The sequence below is a fragment of the Colletotrichum gloeosporioides genome (genome assembly GCF_011800055.1).
Source record: "Colletotrichum gloeosporioides strain Lc1 chromosome Unknown consensus_95, whole genome shotgun sequence".
Taxonomy (NCBI): domain Eukaryota; kingdom Fungi; phylum Ascomycota; class Sordariomycetes; order Glomerellales; family Glomerellaceae; genus Colletotrichum; species Colletotrichum gloeosporioides.
In genome coordinates, this window is record NW_025544740.1 from 125,092 (window position 1) to 144,692 (window position 19,601).

Here is a 19,601-nt window from a genome sequence, read left to right on the forward strand (position 1 = left end):
AGTTTGCCGGAACGCCAGATGCTACGATTGAGGGGATTCCTTTTAGATTCCGCCCCGTAGGAGATAAAAATCTCATCCACACCGCCCCCCTTTTTCGCCGCAATGATGCCGGCCGTCCTGTAAAGCCGTATCCCCCGCCTTTGTAAAAAAAAAGAAGAAGCCTGTATGGAGATGTAGAAGATGGAATGAGTGGTAGAGAGGTCGGGAAAAGACGAGCGGTTGAAGATAAAATGTGTGGTGGGCTTCGGCCGTGATCATGAACCAGGCATCCAGTGCCGTTTTTGTAGTTTAGTATACTTGTCATCCGCAGGTTGAAATGTGAGATCCCGCTCGTCTTTTCCGCGTCGCTCTCCAAGAAGATTATGTAGATATAAAAAGGGTTAGACACGCCCTGGGGTCGGGTTGTTGCCTTGTGTAAATAAAGATGCGCTGGAAGAGAAAGGTAAGCAAGAAAAGGAAAACCCCAATCAGAGGAAGGTCTGCGAGCTGTACGAGTTGGACCGGTTCGGCGGCTCGTACCAGTTCTGGTACGGGTGATTCGGCAGCGAAAAGTCCGCGAAGCTGAGCGGGTTCACGAGCGCCTTCATCGGCGCCGCGGGCGGCTGGCTGCTCGCCGCCGTCATCGCGGGCGGTGCGCCGCCGCTCGTGCTGCTCGCGTAGTACTTCCCGCCGCCGCCGCTTCCTCCTCTGGGGTCCGGGTGCGCCATGACGGGCGTGCTGCCCCCCGCGGGCGAGGGCCAGCCCCACGACTTCTTGAGCTCCGAGTGGATCTTGCCGAGGCGCCAGCCGGAGGCGGCGTGGATCTTGTCGAGGATCTCGAGGACCTCTTCCTGCTCGCGCGGGTCGGTGAGCACGGCGGAGGCGATGGCGAGGGAGCGGATGGCGACGGAGGCGACGCCGCGGTCCTTTGTGTGCGCGACGATGCCGCAGACCTGGTGCGCGTGGTGCAGCTGCAGGGCGCGCATTTCCTCCGAGGCCTTGCCGGGCTCCATGGGGTTGGTTTGCGCGAGGAGGCATTGGGCGGTGTGGTAGAAGAGGCGGCCGATGATGGCGGCGCGTTTGATGAGCCTGGAAGAGTGGGTGTTAGTACATGGGTTAGTTAGAGGAGGGGAGGGGCAGATACGCACCAGACGTTGGGGAAGGCAGACTTGGAGTTGGTCTGCGAGGGGTAGAGGTAGCCGAAGGGGTGCATCGTGCGCGGGCACGCGTTGTTCCACTTGTCGCACAGCCGCTTGAGGTCCTGCCACTGCGCGAGCCGGTTGCCGAGGCGGATCTGCTCGTCGTGCGGGCTCGGCTCCTGGAAGCGCGGGATCGTGGCGCGGAAGTTGGCGATCTTGGCCACGATGTACAGGATGCGATGGACCCACAGCTCCTCCGATCCGAAGCCGTCGCCCGACGCTGCCGCGGCAGCAGTCGCAGCACCGGCACCGTTGCTCTCGGCGGCGAAGTCCACGTCCAGCCCCCACGAGTCCGGGTCCCACGATGTCTGCCAGTTGAAGGCCAGACAGGAAAGCACCTCCATGCCGATGTTGAGCCAGAAGCACGCCGCCCCAATACCGCTGGAGCGCGCGTCCCACTTGCACTCGCGGATCAGCGCGCGGGCGCCGGCGATGTGGTTCATGCGCTGGGCGGGCTTCTCGGACATGATCTCGTAGACGTTGAGGACGACGGCGGTGGTGGCGCACTCGCCGGTGTTGCGGTCGGGGTTCTGCAGCGAGCGCAGCAGCTGGGTGGTGGCGGTGTCGTAGTAGAAGAGGGCCTTGTCGTCCTGGTAGGCCGGGTTGACGAGGGTGAGGTGCTTGACGCCGCAGGCGAGGAAGGCGTTGAGCAGCATGGGGGACTTGAGGGCGTGGTAGGGGATGAGGCGGGAGAAGTGTTTTTCTTTGTCGAGCGAGTCCATCCAGACGCCGACCTCCTCGACGAAGACCTGCATGTAGAGGATCTCCTCGGGCGAGTTGAGGTACTCGCGCTCGCCGGCGGTGGCCTTCTCGCTGGGCGGCGGGGTCATCATGCCGTCGGGCGCGAGGGCGTTGGCGCCGTTGGCGGCATTGGGGCCGGCGGCGGCGCTGTGTCGGTAGGACGGCGGCGGGGCGGTTGGTTGCGGGACGATGGACGCGGCGGAGGAGGCGTCGCTGTCGCGGTGGGTGTGGGAGCGAGAGTGCGAGTGGTGGTGAGAGTGGGAGTGGTGGGCGTTGTCGCGGAGGGCGGCGAAGTGCTCGTAGCCGGCGTACGGGTGAGGGCCCGGGTGCGCCGAGTTCTGGGGGGTGAGGTAGGCGGTGGCGGACTCGCTCTCGCGGCGGTGAGGAGGGTAGTCTGCGGCGCGAGGGGGCTCCGGGGGCCGATGGGCGGCGTGTGGCGGGTAGGGGGCGTAGGAGGGCGGCAGCGAGGGCGGCGGCGGGTGGTGTTGGAGGTGAGTCCGGGGGGAGACGGAGGCGTCCGGGCCCGGGGCGGCGCGGGCGTGGGGGAGGAGGTGGCTCTGGTGCCGGAGGGTCTGCTCTAGATGGCTCGGCTCAGGCCGGGGGGCGGCGGCGACGGCGACCTTGTCGAGGTGCGCGTACCGGCCGAGTCCGCCGACGTATTCTGAGGCGATTTGCCTTGACTCATCTTGGAATTGCACTGTGGGTTGAGTCGCGTTAGCCTGTGTCTGCCATGAAGCTTACGATTCCCTCACACCACCCCGAGTGAGGTGAGGGGATCGGCTGTGGGGTGAGTGAGAGGTAAGATGGGGGTTCCGAACTTACCCGACCACTCGACGGTGGGAGGCATGTAGGGCGGTTTCTTGACCTGGACGTCTATGAAGTTGAGCCGCACGCCGCGTTTGCATTCTCGATTGCTCTTGCGACAATTTAGACAGTCTGGTAAGCCTTCGTCACATTTTAGATGCCGTTCCCTACACGTTAGACAGCCCGTCCGTACTCGTTTGGACTTTGTGGCGGTCGCGGCAGCGGCGGCGGCGGATTTCTCGGGGGACTTTGCGGCGACGACGAGGTCGCGCGAGGGGGTGAGGGAGTGGATGCTCGCGCTGCGGCGGGGCGGGATGTGGGAGCTGGGCAAATTCATGGTGTCGTATGTTTGGTGGTGGTGATGGGAAGAGTACTGGTGGTTTTGGTGGTCTTGGTGGTGGTGATGGGAAGAGTACTGGTGGTTTTGGTGGTCTTGGTGGTGGTGGTGGTGATGGTGCTTGAGATAAGAAGACTGCTGCTGTTGCTGGTGGTGGTGGAGTGGTGCTGCTACTTCGTTGCCGAGGCTAAAGTCGGTGGTGAAGTCGGAGGAGAAGCCAAAGGAGAGAGAAGAGACCTGGTCGTCGTTGTCGTCAATGTCCTGGGGGCCGTCGAGGTACGGGTCGTGGACAAAGTCGAGGGGCGGATGATGCTCAAAGGGGTGCAGCACCGCCGGACCAAGGCCAAAGCCTGGCACGAGGACGCCTGCAGAGGCGTCGTATGCCTCCAGGGCTACCGAAAGGCCCGTCTCTGGTGAGTAGAGACGGTGGGGGGATTCAACGAGGGCTGGGGACACCCAACGGCTTGGGCGACGTGGAGGGCGATGCGGGCGTCGTTGTGGGCATTAACTTGGTGGAGGCTGAGAGGTGAGTTTGCCGTCGGAAGGAGAGAGAGCGAGAGACTCTGACTCGTCGCTATCGTCGTCGTGATGGTCGTCGTTGTCGAGGTCGCTGTCGTCGGGTCACTCACGATGAGAGTGAGTGTGCGTGTGTGAGAGAGAAAGAAAGCGGATGCGCGCGCGCGAGCGGGGGGCCGATGTGCGAATGAGCGGCGAGAATGATCCGCTGTGCTGTTTGCTGATTGAAGGACGGGCTGCTGGCTCAATGGCGGGCAACTGACTGGGAACACTGATCCCGTTGCGTGAGAGACGTCGTCGTCGGGTGGTGATGAGATGCCAGATGCGGCTTGTCGATGAAATGGGATGCGCAAGCGATGAGTTTCCCTCCTCTCAATGCGGTCGCTGCTGTGCTGTCGTCGTCGTTGAAGTCTTCTTCGTCGTCGTCGTCGGGGGCGCGATCGGAGAGCGACACAGATTCACTCACAGGGGGCGGATGCGTTGCGGATGCGGTGCGCGCGATGTCGGTTGTCGGTGAGAAGCGGAGAAGAAACGGTTGGTTGGTTGGTTGGTTTTAGTGAGCGAAAAGGCGAGTCGAGATGCAAAGTGCAGTGGGAGGGAGAAAAATGAAAAGTCACAAGCTTCCGCGCTGGATGGAGTAAGGTGAGGTAAGTCGAGACCAGACACCAGAAAGCAGAAAGCAGTAGCTGGATGGATGGATGGAGGGAAAGACTGAGCGGCAGTGGCCCAGATTGACTTGACTAGCGCAAGATGGCCGAGGCGTGTGGTAGTGTGTACTAAGTAGTCTTTGTGTGTGTGTGTGTGTGTGTGTCCAGTGGGTGTCTCCAGTGGGTGTCTCCAGTTGTTGTAGGCAGTGTGTGTGCTGCTGAGAGTGAGTGTGGTGGCCCGTCCTGGGAGGTACCCTCTTCCAGGCCTTGGCCCTTGGTTTGGTTGGTGGCTATGTCTTGAAGGTAAGGTACTTTGCTGTAGGATGTAGGTAATGGATGTACCTCTTCCCGACGAGGACAAGGACGAGGGAGGGGGTGAGCCTTGGTCCGTTCTCGAGGCCGCTAAAGGCACCGTTTACACATGCAGGAATCCCGGCCGGGGGAGGTGTGGGTAGAGACCGAGAGCATGTACCTTCTTCTGTACCCAACACAACAGAGTTCCTCCTGTTCTCTTTTCGGATGTGTCCATGTATCGTCTTCTCGTTGTATGTGTGTGTGCATGTGTTATGTGCTGTGTGCTGTGTATTGTGTGTCCCTTGTAATTCAGGTAACAACCAGACGAGATGGACGCAAAGGGAAGAAAAGACGAAGAAGACTGCTGTTGCGTCGAGTGTGTGATGTCGGGAGTTTGTGTGGTGGGTGCTAGAAGTGGTGGTGCGCACCCGTCTTCTATCTCCGCGGTTGATGGCGGGGATGTGATGTCCAGGCAGATGCAGCAGTATTAGGCGAGGAACGGAACGACGGCAGAGAGAGAGAGAGTCAAGAGAGAAGAACATGAGAACCGTGAACGGCTCGCGTGTTAATATGGAGCAGAAGAAAGCGCCAAAGACGATGGATCTGTCTGTCCATCTCTCGGCCGCGCGGATTCCCTCCCCCCAGGTCAGGTTCAGGGGTCTGCTGCTTCTGGGGTTATGGATGTGAGCAAGACACCGAGCATCAGAGAGGGCCAAGACACGTCTTGCTGCTCGAGAGTACACGGAATAAGTGTACGTGTATATGTCGCAGACAGCAAGAGATGTGATGCAGAACTGGTACACGGCCGCCAGGATGAACGTCCTCTGCTTCTCGATGTTATCGTCGAGTCTTCATGTGGACAGCAGTGCAAATGTTCGGGCGTGGAAAACAAAGTCGTCCAAGATTCAAATTCCAGGAAAAGCATTCAGCCAATGCCGGTTCTCGGGCGGCAGCGGGTAGACCAGCGGTCACCAACCGATGGACGTCGTCGGAATTGAGTGAGTCCAGAACTTTTTTTAACAACCAGGCACGCAGCACGCAGCAGCAACGGAACAGCAGATCAGGGCAGGCAGGCCAGACAGATCCAAGGTCGGGTCGAGCTCGGGTCCTTTTTTGAGGCGACGACGGGGCGTGTCCCTCGTCCCTTGCACCCTCAGTCTTCCTCAGCGCCTTTCAGGTCGTCGTCAGGTACCTCTCCAGGGGGATGGATGGATGGCAGACGGGCGCGCATGTGGGGAGGCTGAAGAATTGGCAAAGAGGATGGGGAAAAGGGAAACGAGGCGCCGATGGCGGGTGACATAGGGAGGGATAGATCGGCAACGACAGCGTCGCTTGCCGCAACTCTACGGGTGCGAGAGCGACTGAAGAAACTCTGAACGGCTGAGAGGCACAGAGGGAAGGAGATTCCGGGGGCCAAGGTTGAGGCGACGGCGTTGCGAGGAATGATGGGGTGTAGTTGTGGGCGTTGTGGGTGTCTGTGTGGCTGTGAGCAGAGAAAAAAGGGGAGACAGAGAGAGGGCGGAAGATACCTCTTGAGACTCACTCACACACACACTTGTGCTGTGGAAGGACGAGAAGAGAGAGTGAGTGATGCAACCACACAGGGGCGTGATCGCAGCAGACGGCCTCTCGCTTGATTTAGCACTTTTGGCGGGAATCTTCTAAAACCGGAGCGGTCCCCTGGGTTCCACTTTTTAAGATGGAAGAAGCGTTTGCCGATGGGTGACAGACGGGCTCGAGTCTCTTGTCTGTGGCTGGAATCGTTGCATGTACCTGTTGACGATGGGAGGGCTTGTGTGTTGATGCTGGACCCCTGGACCGTTGTCGATATCTGCACTTCTATTAGATATTCGCTGTCTTTCTCGACATGAATAGAAACTCTACTTCAAAAGAAACATCAAGAGAGAAGCTGTGAAAGTGGCGATGACCACCATCGTTCGATTGCTCCATAACAATGGCCAGAGCACCGGAAAACCCGCCATCGGAGCCGATATCCGAGAGTGAATGGCCCTCGACCGGCAACGCTGCGCCGCGCCGACCTGTTCAGGGTACAGCGCCGAGATGGCGACGGTATCCCGATACTCCGTTCGGCCACACAAAAGAGACACCTACAAGAGGGCTGTCTCCGTGAACACCAAATCGCCAACAACTACATCGCCATTGTCAATGATGCGTAATTGTTGTATCCAAAGAAAAGGGAAGCACGACAACAGAAACAGATCCCCCCGCGATCCCATGTTCCTCGGACAGCACACAGCCACACAGCACACACACTCTGTCTCTTCTAATCCTCGATGTACCTCGATACATCCCGCTCCCACACGCCCGTACCTTGCGCGGGACGTGTTGCAGATCCGCCTTTCCGGGGTTCCAGGTGCCGCTAGAATTGCGCTCGAAGGAACGCAGTGCCACACACCACACCGCACAAACGCCAGCCATCGTCAAGCCAGTACTGACTTTCTACCAAGACGTAAAGTGACTTGGGCCCTGACATTCACCACCCCCCGGACCCGTCACAGTCACAGAAAGGCTTCCTTCCTTCGCTGTGAAGTTGCTTTTAGCATCCGCCCTCCTTTTCAGCCGCCTCCCTTGCCCGTCGGAGATGCCTCGCCGTTGGCAGCGCCCGACAGAGCGGCACACTTTCACAGCGGCCCGAGGCAAGCCAGCAGGCAAAAATATACTAGCAAAACACTCTGCTGCTGGGGGTCTGGCTTGAGGGATCATCCGTCCGTGTATCCGCCCTCTAGGACATTCTTGTCAGAGACCTGCTTCGGCTTCTCTTGCTTCCCCAAGATCCCGCCGAGCTCATTCGCCGCATACTCTTTCCCTGCTTCGGGCCCCAGAACGCCCAGGGAATATCAGACGCAAGAAAGCAAGCAAGCAGGCGGCCTTCCTTACTACCATCGTCAGTGCGTCCCTTGACAATGCCCAGGCGTGTAATAGCCACTGCTGCATGGTAAATGCACTGCATCATGAGCCAAGTCTTTCCCGCCTTCAGGTAGCATTCGCCGAGCGCCATCACAGTCGCAAGTACAGCAGCATGCAACTCTTGGCCTTCCTTCAGACCTTCCTCAGCGCTTGGCCTTGAACCCCCTTTCTTGCGCGTCTCTCTTTTCAGGGTATTAGCGGTTGTGGATTTTCCTCTGATAATCTGCGCGTCGATGATGGGGCTCATCTGTGGCATCTGTTGCCGGCCTCGCCCAGTTCCTTTTGCTCTGCTTCCCCACACGCAGAGGCCGCGCAATAACGTGCTCCAGGCCCCTGTCACGATCCAAGCGCCACGAACCTCGCCCATAGTTGCATTTCTGCTCTTCCAACGCAATTGACGCTCGCTTGGTGCTGCTTCCGAGAGGAAGAGAGCAAAAAACAATGGACGCCAAGTTGGATGATCATCAGAAATCGGTCGGCTCCTGTTGCGCATTTCGTTTCCGCGTGGGGCGCTCAGCTGGCTGAGGTTCACTCACCCATCCACACTTGATGTATCGTGTTTTGTACCTTGCCTGAAAGTGCCCATTCATTACGCCAGCAGGACAAAACAATATACCCGGTCAGTAGCTTATTTGGCCCGGAAGAACGACGGCTGCCCACAACACGAAGAGTGCCTCCACTTCTCCCTCCCAATCATGCCACAGACGTCTCCTCCCCGTGCCATTATCTCCCCGCCAGTCCTCCCCCCGTAAGCCGTCGTCGTGCTCCAGGCCCCGGCCGCTCCGCCGCCGCTCGGCGCGGTTTGATCGTCACGGTTCCCGGTAACGGGCACACGCGGTCTGTCGTCAATGTTTGTTCCTCGTCCCCCCTCCCTCACTTCTGCCGGGTGGAGGGGCACGTTGGTTCGATCGCCCAAAAAGCAAAGCGAACAAAACCGGCAATTGTTAACTCTCGCTTCTTACTTTTAGTCAGAAGTGTTTCTGGAACGTCCACACTCTGGTAACTATAGCCCATATATGACAAGGTTCCCGCGACAGGATTAGCAAGCCCGAGCGAGAGGAAAGGTCAAGCAGAAGGCAAATGTAAAATGCAGACGGCTCGGCCGATGAGGCAGGATCGTCGCGGCGGGTGAGTTGAGCCGAGCAAGGTCGCACGTCTCGACTCTACTAGATTTTTTATCACCATGCCACACCATACACCGTCGCAGTAGCATCGGACCTTAAAACCATTACCTGTCAACGAAGATGCCCAATAAGCATCCAGACACGCACTAAGCGTAGGGCCAACAGAGCCTCCGACGTAATAATCGCCAACGTTTCGGCTTTGAATCTCGCTACCTTTTGCCCTGCCCACACACGTCCTGCTGTCTGTCTGCTCGGCTGTCGCTCATATCGAGTATCAGCCTTCGCGGATATAGGTCTGGGCGAACAAGGTTTGTTCCCCGGGGAAGCTTTTGCCCATGTTTCGTTTGGTCCTGCATTCGACGACGGCCCCCTCCATCCACTCTTTGCGCGGGATCCTTTTTTTTTCTTTTCTTTTTTTGATCTTCCAAGAATAAACTGAAGTAAGGTTGAGGCCTTACGTCGGCTGTCGTTGCCCTTTCTCTGGAGACTGTTTTGGGGATGCATGCTTAGGTAGAACCCCTGCATCCCTCTTTGTGCCCCCGTCTGCTACAGTCTGGCCTAGAAGAGGAAGAGGTCGTGTGCACCTCACCATCACCCCTTGCTGTTGCTGTCAGAAAGATTAAGCAGCGTATCCGTACCGAGGCGACAACTCGTCGTCCCATCAAGGCCCGGCTGTCCACTCTGCCGAGGACAGTCCCCTTAAATGCCAAGAGAAATGATGTTACTGGATGGGCCAAGCGCCGCGCCGCCCAGCACCCAGAGGGGCCGCAGCAGCAGCAGCAGCCAGCGCCGCCCCAAAAGTGCGAAACGCCGCACCAGACGAACCGGAATGAAACATCAAGCAGCGGCGGGTGCCGTCATTACTTTTTCTTTACTGTAGTGTGCTGCTGTAGCTGGCCTCGCATCTTGACACTCAGAGTCAATCTGCGCCCTGATCCGAGCTTATGGGTGGCTTCCAAAGTTCGGCAAAAGGAGGAAGGGAGCTGGGCAACGCTGTGCATTCTAGCTTTCGTTCTGTAGCTTATTTTGGTGTGCTTTTCTTGGCAGGCTGGAATGGTAGCACTACTTCGTAGAGGATGTGGTGCAAGCAAAAGCGAGATCGTCGTCTGATGACACGGGCAAAAGGTAGACATGCAGACAGACGGACATGTTACCGACAGCCTGAAAGCGAATGCGTGCTAGCCAATGAAGACGGGTGATTCAACTTCGCTGGCTGCAATTTGGTGAGAGAACCCTTCGTGCCCACCCGGTTGACAAAAAAACCCGCACACTGTAAGCTACTTACACAGAAGACTAAAGATACTATCGTTCTTTTATACGTAGTATACTAGTATAGAACTAGAAATAAAATCTTTTAAAATAACGATTCTACAGAATTCCTTCTAAAATATTTTCATAGATTTATTCTATTATTTTTATACGTTATTATAGTAGTGACTCTAGTGGTGTACTTAGATAGCTGGTACAGTGTGCGGGTTTTTTTGTCAACCGGGTGCCCTTCTCATCCAGCGAGTTTCTTAGAATCAAGAGACGTGGTACAAGTAAAAGCCTGTCTCAGGTGTGCAGATTCAAGCATAACCAAGAACAACAGCTATTTTCAGTCGTAGAATAGTACCATCAGCAGCCAGGTCTCTGTCCCACCGCCGCCGTACACCGCGGACCGCGGGCCGCAACCAACAAAACACCAGTTCCTCAGCATGCCAACTCGTTCCAGGCCGCGACCGTGACTCCCACCAGAACAAGCGCCAGATGCGATGCGATGGAGATGCGATTGCGATACACGGCCGTCGTCATGCCTTGTTCCGCGATGTTGCTCTTCCATGGGGGGCCCGTAGGCTGGTACCTTGTTCTTCCCCACCCCACGCCCAAGCACGACCAGACAGACGAAAAGAGAGTCCGCCACAGGGGTCTCATTCACTCACAACATGGGGTGGGTGGTGGTGGGTTGAAGCTGACACTTCTTCTGATTCTCAGCGGGAAAGGATAAGCTTCTCGGGAAGTTTTTGCCTTGCGCTCACGGGTAGCATTTCTGGGGCCTTCCCGACGACGACGGTCGGGATGGATGGCGGAGGGGTCTAACCCCCCATGTCTTGTTGCAAGATTTGACGTCGGCTCCGGACTTCGCCTCTGCAGCAACGATGCGACTTGCCTTGCCTTCTTGAGGGTGCCGAAGCTTGGAAGGGGAGACGCCAAGTTTTGCTTGGACGTTTTCTTGAGATTGTGTTATCCCAGGGCCAAGCTGTCAACGGGGGCGCAGAGTCAGAGAGGGAGAAGAAGAAGAGAGAGAAGCCAGCTGCAACCGACGCCCAGGCTGATCGGGCAGCTTGGCGGGACAAGTCGAGACTGCCCTTTCTCGTGACACTCGTTCTCGCACAGGATCGTGACTTGGCAACTGGAGGAGGACTCTGGATCACCAGCAATCAGCTGGGGCTGGGGCTGTGCTGTTCCTGTGCAGAGTTACAATGCATACAAGTCTTCTTCCTCACGAGTGTTTCTCGACTCTACCCTTCGCTGGGTGTATGTAGCACAGATTATCGGCCGGGAGATTGGCTGTCATCCCCCCGTGGATGCAGCCACCTGCAACGACCCGGGCGCCTTCTTTCGATCTGCTGCGTGCTTTCGTCTGAAGTAACCCAGGGAGAGGGTAGCAGGGTGGACGCCACCACCACCCCATTTTCTCATGGGGTGGTGGGCTGGAGCTGGGAAAGTGGGAAGTGGGCGCGAGGCGCGAAGCAGCACATTTTGTCAACATCTGCTACATCTCAGCCTGTCCGCCAAGAAAGTGTCTCCAGGCGTGAAACAGGAGATTTGACAAATCGTTTCCATAGTCGCAAGAGAGAGACAGAGGACGACAGATACTGAGGGAGTTGAGAATCGGATCTTGATGTCTCCTTCTCACTCATGCCTCAGTGAACACACAAGCTAGAGAAACACGATCACGTCGGAGGGAGGGAGTGAAGAGGGGGGCGTGGGATCGCGACCTTGGCCAAATCGTGCAAAGAGGGCCACGGCAATCTCGCATGCCTCGCGTCACACGGGGATTCTCTGGTGCCATGTCGTACGAGGGATTGACCTGGCATCATTGCTGTGTATCCGTAGCCCGCTGAGAAGGGCAATGACTACGTGCTTACTCGCAAGACACACAGTAATGTTGTGCGGGCTGGTAAAGAAGCAATCAAGTGGACAACTCGGGGGAAGATAGTCGGCATGGGGAGCCTGGGAAAGGGGAAGGGTAGTGACAGCGGGAAGTATGGCGAGGTTATTCAGTGGATAAGGTAACCGCTGGAAATCTCCGACCAGACCTTCACCGAGCTCACCGAGACGGGGCTGGTCCGAGGGGGTGAGCCTCGGTGAGAAGCCGGAGAAACCTCTGGGTGAACCATCTTCCGCGTTGGCCGATTAGATAAGATACTGCCTGCCCCCCACGTGCCGGCCCCACAGGAGCTCCCTCACCGAGCCCCTCACCGATACCGCCGAGGACCACGACCTCACAGCCATCTCCACCAAACCTCCCTCCGTCCCCAAAAATCCGCCGCAGAAACCATCACAGCGTCGCCGACTCTATAAGCCATTGCGCCTCCACAATGGCCGCAAATCCCCTCTTCCCCCCGTAACCACCGTAATCGCCAGCTCCTCACAATTCCAACAACCCAAAAATCATCCAAAATGCTCGCCCGCACCCTCCGCGCCGCGGGCAGCACAAGCCCATCCCGCAGCTCCAGCATATCCTCCCAGCTCCGAACAGCCTGCTCCTCCTCCTCCGCCTCCTCGGCGCCAGAAACGGTCCCCTCCTCCCCGATCCGCGTCTTCCGCAACGTCTCCGCCCTGCGCACCTGGCGCCGCCCGCACCTCCTCAACTACCGCTCCGTCGGCCTCGTGCCCACCATGGGCGCCCTGCACGACGGCCACCTCTCCCTCATCCGCGCCGCCGCCCGCGAGAACCACCACGTCGTCGTCTCCATCTACGTCAACCCCGCCCAGTTCGGCGTCGCCGAGGACCTCGCCTCCTACCCGCAGACCTGGGCCCGCGACACCGCCGTCCTGCGCGACCTCGACCGCGAGCTCGCCGGCGACGGCGCCAACCTCGGCCGCGTCAGCGCCGTCTTCGCCCCCACCACCGCCGACATGTACCCCGCCGGCTTCCCGGGGCAGGAACCCTCCAGCAAGGGCAGCTTCGTGACCATCACGCCCGTCGGCGAGGTCCTCGAGGGCGCCTCCCGGCCGACCTTCTTCCGCGGGGTAGCTACTGTCTGCATGAAGCTGTTCAACATCGTGCAGCCCGAGCGGGTGTACTTCGGCCAGAAGGACGTGCAGCAGACGGTCGTGATCCGGCGCATGGTCGAGGACTTCATGCTGCCGACAGAAGTCGTCGTCGGCGAGACGATGCGCGAGCCCGACGGGCTGGCGCTCTCCTCGCGCAACGTGTACCTCGGCGCACGGCGGCGCGCGGTCGCCACGGTGCTGTCCCGCGCGCTGCGGGCGGCCGAGGAGGCGTACACGCAGGGCGGCGCGCTGGACCGGGACGCGATCCTCGGCGCGGCGAACCAGGTCGCCGCGGGCGTGCTCTCGCAGCAGGCGAAGCTGGCGCCGGCGGAGCGGGTCATGTTCGAGGTGGACTACATCTCGCTGGCGGACCCGGACTCGATGCAGGAGATCAACACGGTGGTGCCGACGAAGGGGGCCATCCTCAGCGGCGCGGTCAAGATGTTGCCTGTGGAGGAGCCGCAGCCTGGGGAGGATCTCGGACACAGCGGCGGCCCTTCGGTGCGACTTATTGACAACATTATTTTGAAGCCAAATACCCAGTAGGAGTTCAAAGATTGGTGCGGAAAGAGCGTGGGAAAGCGCGGGGTGCAATGGACACTTATATAGACTCGACGACCAAGAATGCCATTTTTGAGGACTAGGAACACATTACCGCAGCCAAGCACCTTCCGGCGCAGCTTATTATGCTAGCCAGTCTCGGCAACAAGTCATATATGACTCACTGACGCGACCGCCCAGCCTAATATGCTGCGCCAGCAGAGGTCAAACGCTCAAGCCGGCCATCTAAGAGGAAAACAAAGGACAGGATGAGAACATCGTAATCATATCATACCCGCTTTACACGTTTACAGTAATACAAAATTTACAAATGTGCCCGGTTCTCCAGTGACCTACGCCTCCTCTGCTCCTTGACGCTCTTCTTAAGTTGTCTTGCGTCCTCCATACTAAGGGTCGGCGACGCCCCCTTTTTATCCCCAGTCTTGGCGGCCTCAAACAGCTTGCTGCCAAGGAGGTCCGTCAGGCGAAGCACACGGGTGCTAACGGTGGCCCCGTCGCGACGGTTCTTGCCTTCACGGCGGCTGGAGGCGATCTTCTCGGTAAAGTCCCAGAGACGACCCGAGGCGTTGAGGGCACCCGTCTCTGGGTCGCGTGTAGGACACCATTCGGGGTCGAGACGCAGGCGGGGTGGGACCTTTGGGTCCTTGGATTTGACAACTTGCAGGATACCTTCTTCCTCGAATCGCTGGTAAGCGTTCTTGAGGGTCTCCTTATTCACGGCTTCGAAGTAGCTCAAGTCGCCCTGATGGTAAAGTGTCTTGCCGAGCTGAAAGTGGGTTAGTTGATGGTTCCATGCTTGCCTGAATTTGACTTACCACTTGTGCACTGCTCTGGGCTTTGCCAACCTCAATCCAGATGTCGTCCTTCTGGCCGAGAGGTGTTGCCAGGCCCATGAGAGAAACCGCGGCGAGCCAGCTGGCCTCGATAAATGGCCAGATCAGGAAACAGTAGAAGTCGTAGTTTTCCCGTCCGACCATTCTCTCGTGATCCGATAGGCCAACTACCACAACCTTGCCCTCCTCGTCTCGGTGAAGCTTGAGCACCTTGTCCGCCTCGAGGTCGCGCAACGTCTTTTCCAAGTTCGCTGCGAGACCATCGCTGGGGAAGATAAACTCGCCGCGGAACAGAGAGGAGAGGAATTGGATCTGGTCCTGAAGCTCCTTGAACGAGATATCCTGCATGGTTGGGCCACCTCCCTGCTTGACCTTCATATACATCGCGGCGCTCACTATAGCTTCCGAGATGAACAGATGAATGGTCATGTTTCGATAGAATGAGAGCTGGAACCTGTCGACGGCATAGTAGGTAGGCTCTGGAAGGTCTGTCACGACGCCAACCAGATCCTTGCCCAATACCTCCAGCCCACGCTCGATAATGTCAGAGAGGGGTGCGTTTCCAAAGTGAGCAACACGGCCGCCCTTTGCCCGGACTCGGTCAGTGAGCCAGTTGACGCGACGTTCAAGCTCCGTCTTGCCTACGCCTCTACCTCTAAGGGTGAGCAGCACGGTACCGATTAGAGCAGTGGGCATGACTACGGAAACATCGTTGATGTCTGACAACACCTTGTAACCGAGTGTGCGCAGGAGCTTCTGGCGGATTGCGGTGTTCTCGGGGTTCTTCGTATCCAGGTTGAGACCGGTAGGTAATCTGGACAGCCTTACGAGCTGCTCATTGATGAACCCACGCAAACTCCAAGGCTCATGGAATCGGACATCGACTCTGCCGAGCCTTAGGGACAAAACAGATGAGCCTCCAGAGACGAAATCTGCGAGATTTTCCTTCTTCTTGGGCACGCCAAGCAACTCAGTCACATAGCCCTCCGTCTCAATGACCTTGTCGTACTGTGTGCTGACCGGGCAGATGACGGCATCTTCCACTCGCCCAGACAGGATACTGTCGAGGATGAAGTTGAGAATACCAAACTTTGGAGGCAACAGCTTGCCTGTCCTTGAACGGCCACCCTCAATAAAACACTCAAAGTTGTAGCCTCCCTGCAGCAGAGTGTCGATATACGTCTGCACCAAGGTCGTGTAAAGAATATCATCGCCGAACGATCTCCGAATCCACATGGCACCGGCATGTTGCAGGAAGCTTCCGACTAGAGGAAAGTTGAGGTTGTCTCCAGCCACGACAACCGGCAGGCCGAGTCCTAAGCGGTAGCAGATGAGCTGCAGCGAAACATAGTCGACATGCGATCGATGGCAGGGCAAGAAGATGATGCTCTGCTTCTTCCTCTCGGCCTCCTCCGCCACCTTTCGTAGCCTCAGAACCTCTTCGCTAGAGACGTGGATGCCTTGGTGATATGCGCGCAGAGTCAATTGCGTGACCAGGTAATATGCGCTTCGGATAAAGGTCTTGCTTTCGAACTTGCAAATCATATCGTCCGTCATTTTCTCGGCCACCTCCTGAATTCCAGTCTCGATGGCGGCCCGTCTCCGCGCGCGCTTCAACTCGAAGTCCTTGTCATTCTTGTTCAGCAGGCCCTCCTTCTCCTCGACAGCGATGCGCTTCTCGGCTAGGTCGGTGATGCGCGACTGCAATAGTGGCGCCGACAGCACGGCATCCTTGATCTTGTCGCTGAAGCCCGAGTAGAAGATGGGCTGGCCGATGGCATTGTCGTAGGCGCGCCAGCCGGTGCCGGAGACATATAGGGAAACTTCGCGAAGGAATCTGGCGCATCGGCTAGTTAGTGTTGTTCCTGGATTCACAAGGGGCCAAACTACATGTGGACATACTGCAGAGGTTCGGAGCGGAAGCGGGCCATGTGCTTCATCAGGGCCTCCTCCTTCTCGTCGTCGCGTTGGGTTTTGATGTAGCCGCTGGGCTGCAGGGTGATTTGGTCGCCGAGGATCTTCAGATCCGGCGCGGAGTCGTCGTTTTTAGCCATTGCGGTGGCGGCTTGGGGTATCGTGGGGCAAATCGGGTATCGTCAAGTCGTGTCGAGTGCGTGGAATGGAATTGGTTCTATGTGGTCCGAAGCAGTCCGTTCAAGGTCCTTGCCATTGCCGAGTGTCGGTCGAGGAAGACGGGATCCCTTTTCTCGAACAGGACTGACTGCAAATGACGTTGGAGATTGACGGGCTACCCAAGTGAGTGTGGTAGTAGTGGGAAATGGCGGAGGAAGAGCGTGGGAAGTGTTTTGATCGTCTCTCCTCCCAGCAGCTCCTTGCTCCTTGCGCCGAGCGTAGCCAGAACCAAAGAGTCGCAGTGTCATGCCGCGGGACATTGGGTGGACCGTTGAGGTCAAGTGCCACCCACCCGGACCACTGATCCGCGTCCGCGCTTGCTGCCTCCCACCTGCTCCCACGCTGTCTCCAAGCCGAGCTCGAAGCCCTTGGGCGGCTTTAGCGTTTTCGGCATGTGAAGACAGCACTGCCAATCCTTGCCGCTGCTGCAGGTGCCACTGATGGATGAGCCAAGCAGCGGGCAGTGACAGCAGCAGCAGCAGCAACGGCAACAGTGACTGGCCAGCACATTGCCAGCCGGCAGGCCATCCTGGTTCCCGCCCCACCACCCAATGGAAATGGAACCTGGAGGCACTAACATTTAATTTTATTTTCCGCAGCTTCTCCGGGAAATCGCATGCGCCTGGGTCTGCAGAAGCAGCCTCGTCACAGTCATCAGTCGCAAACGACGCCAACCGACTCTTCGCCAGAACAGCAACTGCCGGAGCGTTGTCGCGAGGGCACAGAGACATCATGGCTCCCTCAAATCAGCCCATGACCCAGGCCCTCCTCGCCCGAGCGCACTCGCCCGATACCGTCAACCGCATCTTCACAGACAAGATCCAATACCGACCCCTCTACCTCAGACCAAGCTCCCCGCCCCCGTCCAACCCGAGATCAGCCCGCCGAAAAGCCCGCGAAGAGGCTAAGAGAAAACAAAAGCTCAAACCCAAGCCGCTCTCCGCGCGCGACCGACGGAGACGCGGCCTGCACGACGTGCCCCGCGATGGCCAGAAATACGCCGTCTTCGAGCCCCTCCACCGCTTGTGGCTGGGATACATTGAGGAGATACTGGGATCCGAACTCTACGGCGGAGGAAGCGGCGCCGCTGCGAAGCTGAGCGCCGCCGAGTTCCACGGCGCCGAGGTCGAGGTCTCTCGCAGCTCGTGCCCGAGCCGTGTCGGCATCAAGGGCATCGTCATCAAGGACTCCAAGTTTTCGTTCGAGGTCATCACACGCAAGAACGAGATGAAGATTGTGCCGAAAGAGGGGACCTGGTTCAAGGTCGAGATACCGGTGAAGGAGCCTAGCCTCGGAGTTGATGCCGATGCGACGCCTGAGGAGGGAACCCCAAGGCGATTTGTCTTCGAGGTTCTCGGCGACCAATTTCTCATGCGTGGCGCGGATCGGGCCAACAAGAAGTTCAAGAACCACTACTTGAAGAACATCTGACGCAACGCCGGAATTCCTCATTGCACGAGATACGATATACCCATACAACAGCTACGGCTGAGCCGATAACGAGGATGCGGGCAGCGATACGTCTGCGGCCTAGGAGCCGAACAGATACCGTTGCAGCATCCACGATTGGTCAAGAAGGCAGCGCGCCAGTCAATCATGACGTGCTAGCTCTCACGGGACCTTGGACTGGGCCATCAGCCAAGAAGCATCAGCCCGAGATGGGAGGACAGACTGCGCTGAGGATTAAATGGGGGAGAAATTTCACGACATCGATACTCCCTACCTTTAAGAGGAAGTAGATAGATGCCTCATTGGAGGATTAGCAAATAAGCTTACCACCGGTGACGGTGAGAATTCAGACCACGAAGGCTTTTGATAGTCCTATCCTAATACGGCATGCACAAATCTATGGAGTGAAGTATTGTGTCGGATGTGATGACCTGGGTACCGTTTTCCTGCTACTCAACGGATTCGCAGTAGGTGAAGGTGAAAACGCAGTCCACACCTTGGAGAGTGCTATGCCTAAAGGGACTAGGTAACAGTGGACGGAGAGGCACAGAGACCATATTATCCCATGTTCAGCACCGCGAAACTCAAGGTGCGATGCTACTGCATTACTGAAAATTATATCAATCAGAGACAAATGTCCGAGAGAGGGTAGGCAATTTGCAGCATTTTATCTATTCTTGAGTTTTACAAATTATTTTGAAAGAGCAATTAACAGGTGAGATGTCACTCAGACCGCACGAGCTTCACCATTTCAAAGTCTCTAACGCCCAATGGAAACGGTTCCCAGCCAAATCCAGCGAAGTTTCGACTAGAATGAACGTAGCCAAGATAATAAATAGCAAGCAAAAGTTCATCTGCAAAGACAACGCAGGTCAACAGGACCAACATTGGGGGAAAAGGCAGAGACTCAAAAATATATGCGCTCGCGTGTACGGAATTTAACCGCCTTGACTCCCCGAGGTGGGCTCGAACCACCAACCTCCAGATTAACAGTCTGACGCGCTAGCCAATTGTGCCATCGGGGATGAGACGCTTCTTGTTCGATGGAGACGTTGTCACTGTGGGGTGCTAAGTTGGGCAGGCCGCTAAAGCCTGTGGTTGTTGGAGTTCTCAGCGGGTGCGAATCCTCTGTAGTGGAGCCATCTGCACCTCGCCGCGCGCAAAGTTAGTGGGCGCCCTTCCGTATCAGGAGCTCACCATGTGAAAGTAGCCAACGCGGTGTGTGTGTTTTCCTTCCGCATGCAGCAGATCATCAGCAGCTGCAGCATTCCGCATCGTGAAAACAAAGCTCTGCCAGGACCAAGTTCAATCGTCACCGTATTCACCAAGGGTCTTAAGGCATTTCCCTCGTGTTCCCTTTTCAAAACAAACCATTGGGGAAGGCAAGGAGCGAATCAGCCGAGGGAATACGACAAGGCCAAGTGCCGAGTACATCAAGCAGCGACAGACCCTAGACACGATGAAGCGCATCACTGAGACAGGAGAAGAATGTCCAGAGACAAAGGCAGCCAATTGCTCATTGAGACAGCGTGTGTCTTCGCGGGAAGGCACGCCAGGTTACCTAATGGCGGCTACCTGCCTCCAGAAAAAGCAACGCGACGCGTGCGACGCCGCCTATGACATCAGAACTCCTCAGACCTCTCCCCGTCCGCGCGCCTTCCTCTCTGCCGGCCAATTCCTCCCCAGCACTTGCTTCTCTTCCTTGTGTTTTCGTTTGGAGCATTCCATCTGACCATTCGACATCAATCGATACCCGCGGGCAATAACACGACACCCATACTACCATACCCTAT

General features: G+C 57.4%; 4 protein-coding genes across 4 annotated transcripts; 2 read left to right on the forward strand and 2 right to left on the reverse strand.

Annotated features, from left to right (window-relative positions):
- Positions 1 to 467: 467 nt before the first annotated feature.
- On the reverse strand, positions 468 to 3,565 carry GCG54_00013174 (uncharacterized protein; the record flags this gene model as incomplete). Its single annotated transcript, XM_045413033.1, has 4 exons — positions 468 to 1,068; positions 1,128 to 2,616; positions 2,742 to 3,452; positions 3,517 to 3,565. 4 exons carry the CDS (start codon positions 3,563 to 3,565, stop codon positions 468 to 470), a joined length of 2,850 nt encoding a protein of 949 aa, XP_045257594.1.
- An 8,670-nt stretch (positions 3,566 to 12,235) lies between these two features.
- On the forward strand, positions 12,236 to 13,378 carry GCG54_00013175 (Pantothenate synthetase; the record flags this gene model as incomplete). Its single annotated transcript, XM_045413034.1, has 1 exon — positions 12,236 to 13,378. One exon carries the CDS (start codon positions 12,236 to 12,238, stop codon positions 13,376 to 13,378), a length of 1,143 nt encoding a protein of 380 aa, XP_045257595.1.
- Positions 13,379 to 13,697: 319 nt separating this feature from the next.
- GCG54_00013176 (Glycerol-3-phosphate acyltransferase) lies at positions 13,698 to 16,280 on the reverse strand (the record flags this gene model as incomplete). Its single annotated transcript, XM_045413035.1, has 3 exons — positions 13,698 to 14,159; positions 14,209 to 16,075; positions 16,129 to 16,280. The coding sequence occupies 3 exons, from the start codon at positions 16,278 to 16,280 to the stop codon at positions 13,698 to 13,700; spliced, it is 2,481 nt and encodes an 826-aa protein (XP_045257596.1).
- Positions 16,281 to 17,091: 811 nt separating this feature from the next.
- On the forward strand, positions 17,092 to 17,790 carry GCG54_00013177 (Ribonuclease P protein subunit p29; the record flags this gene model as incomplete). The annotated part of the gene is made up of 1 exon (XM_045413036.1): positions 17,092 to 17,790. One exon carries the CDS (start codon positions 17,092 to 17,094, stop codon positions 17,788 to 17,790), a length of 699 nt encoding a protein of 232 aa, XP_045257597.1.
- Between the last annotated feature and the right edge of the window lie 1,811 nt (positions 17,791 to 19,601).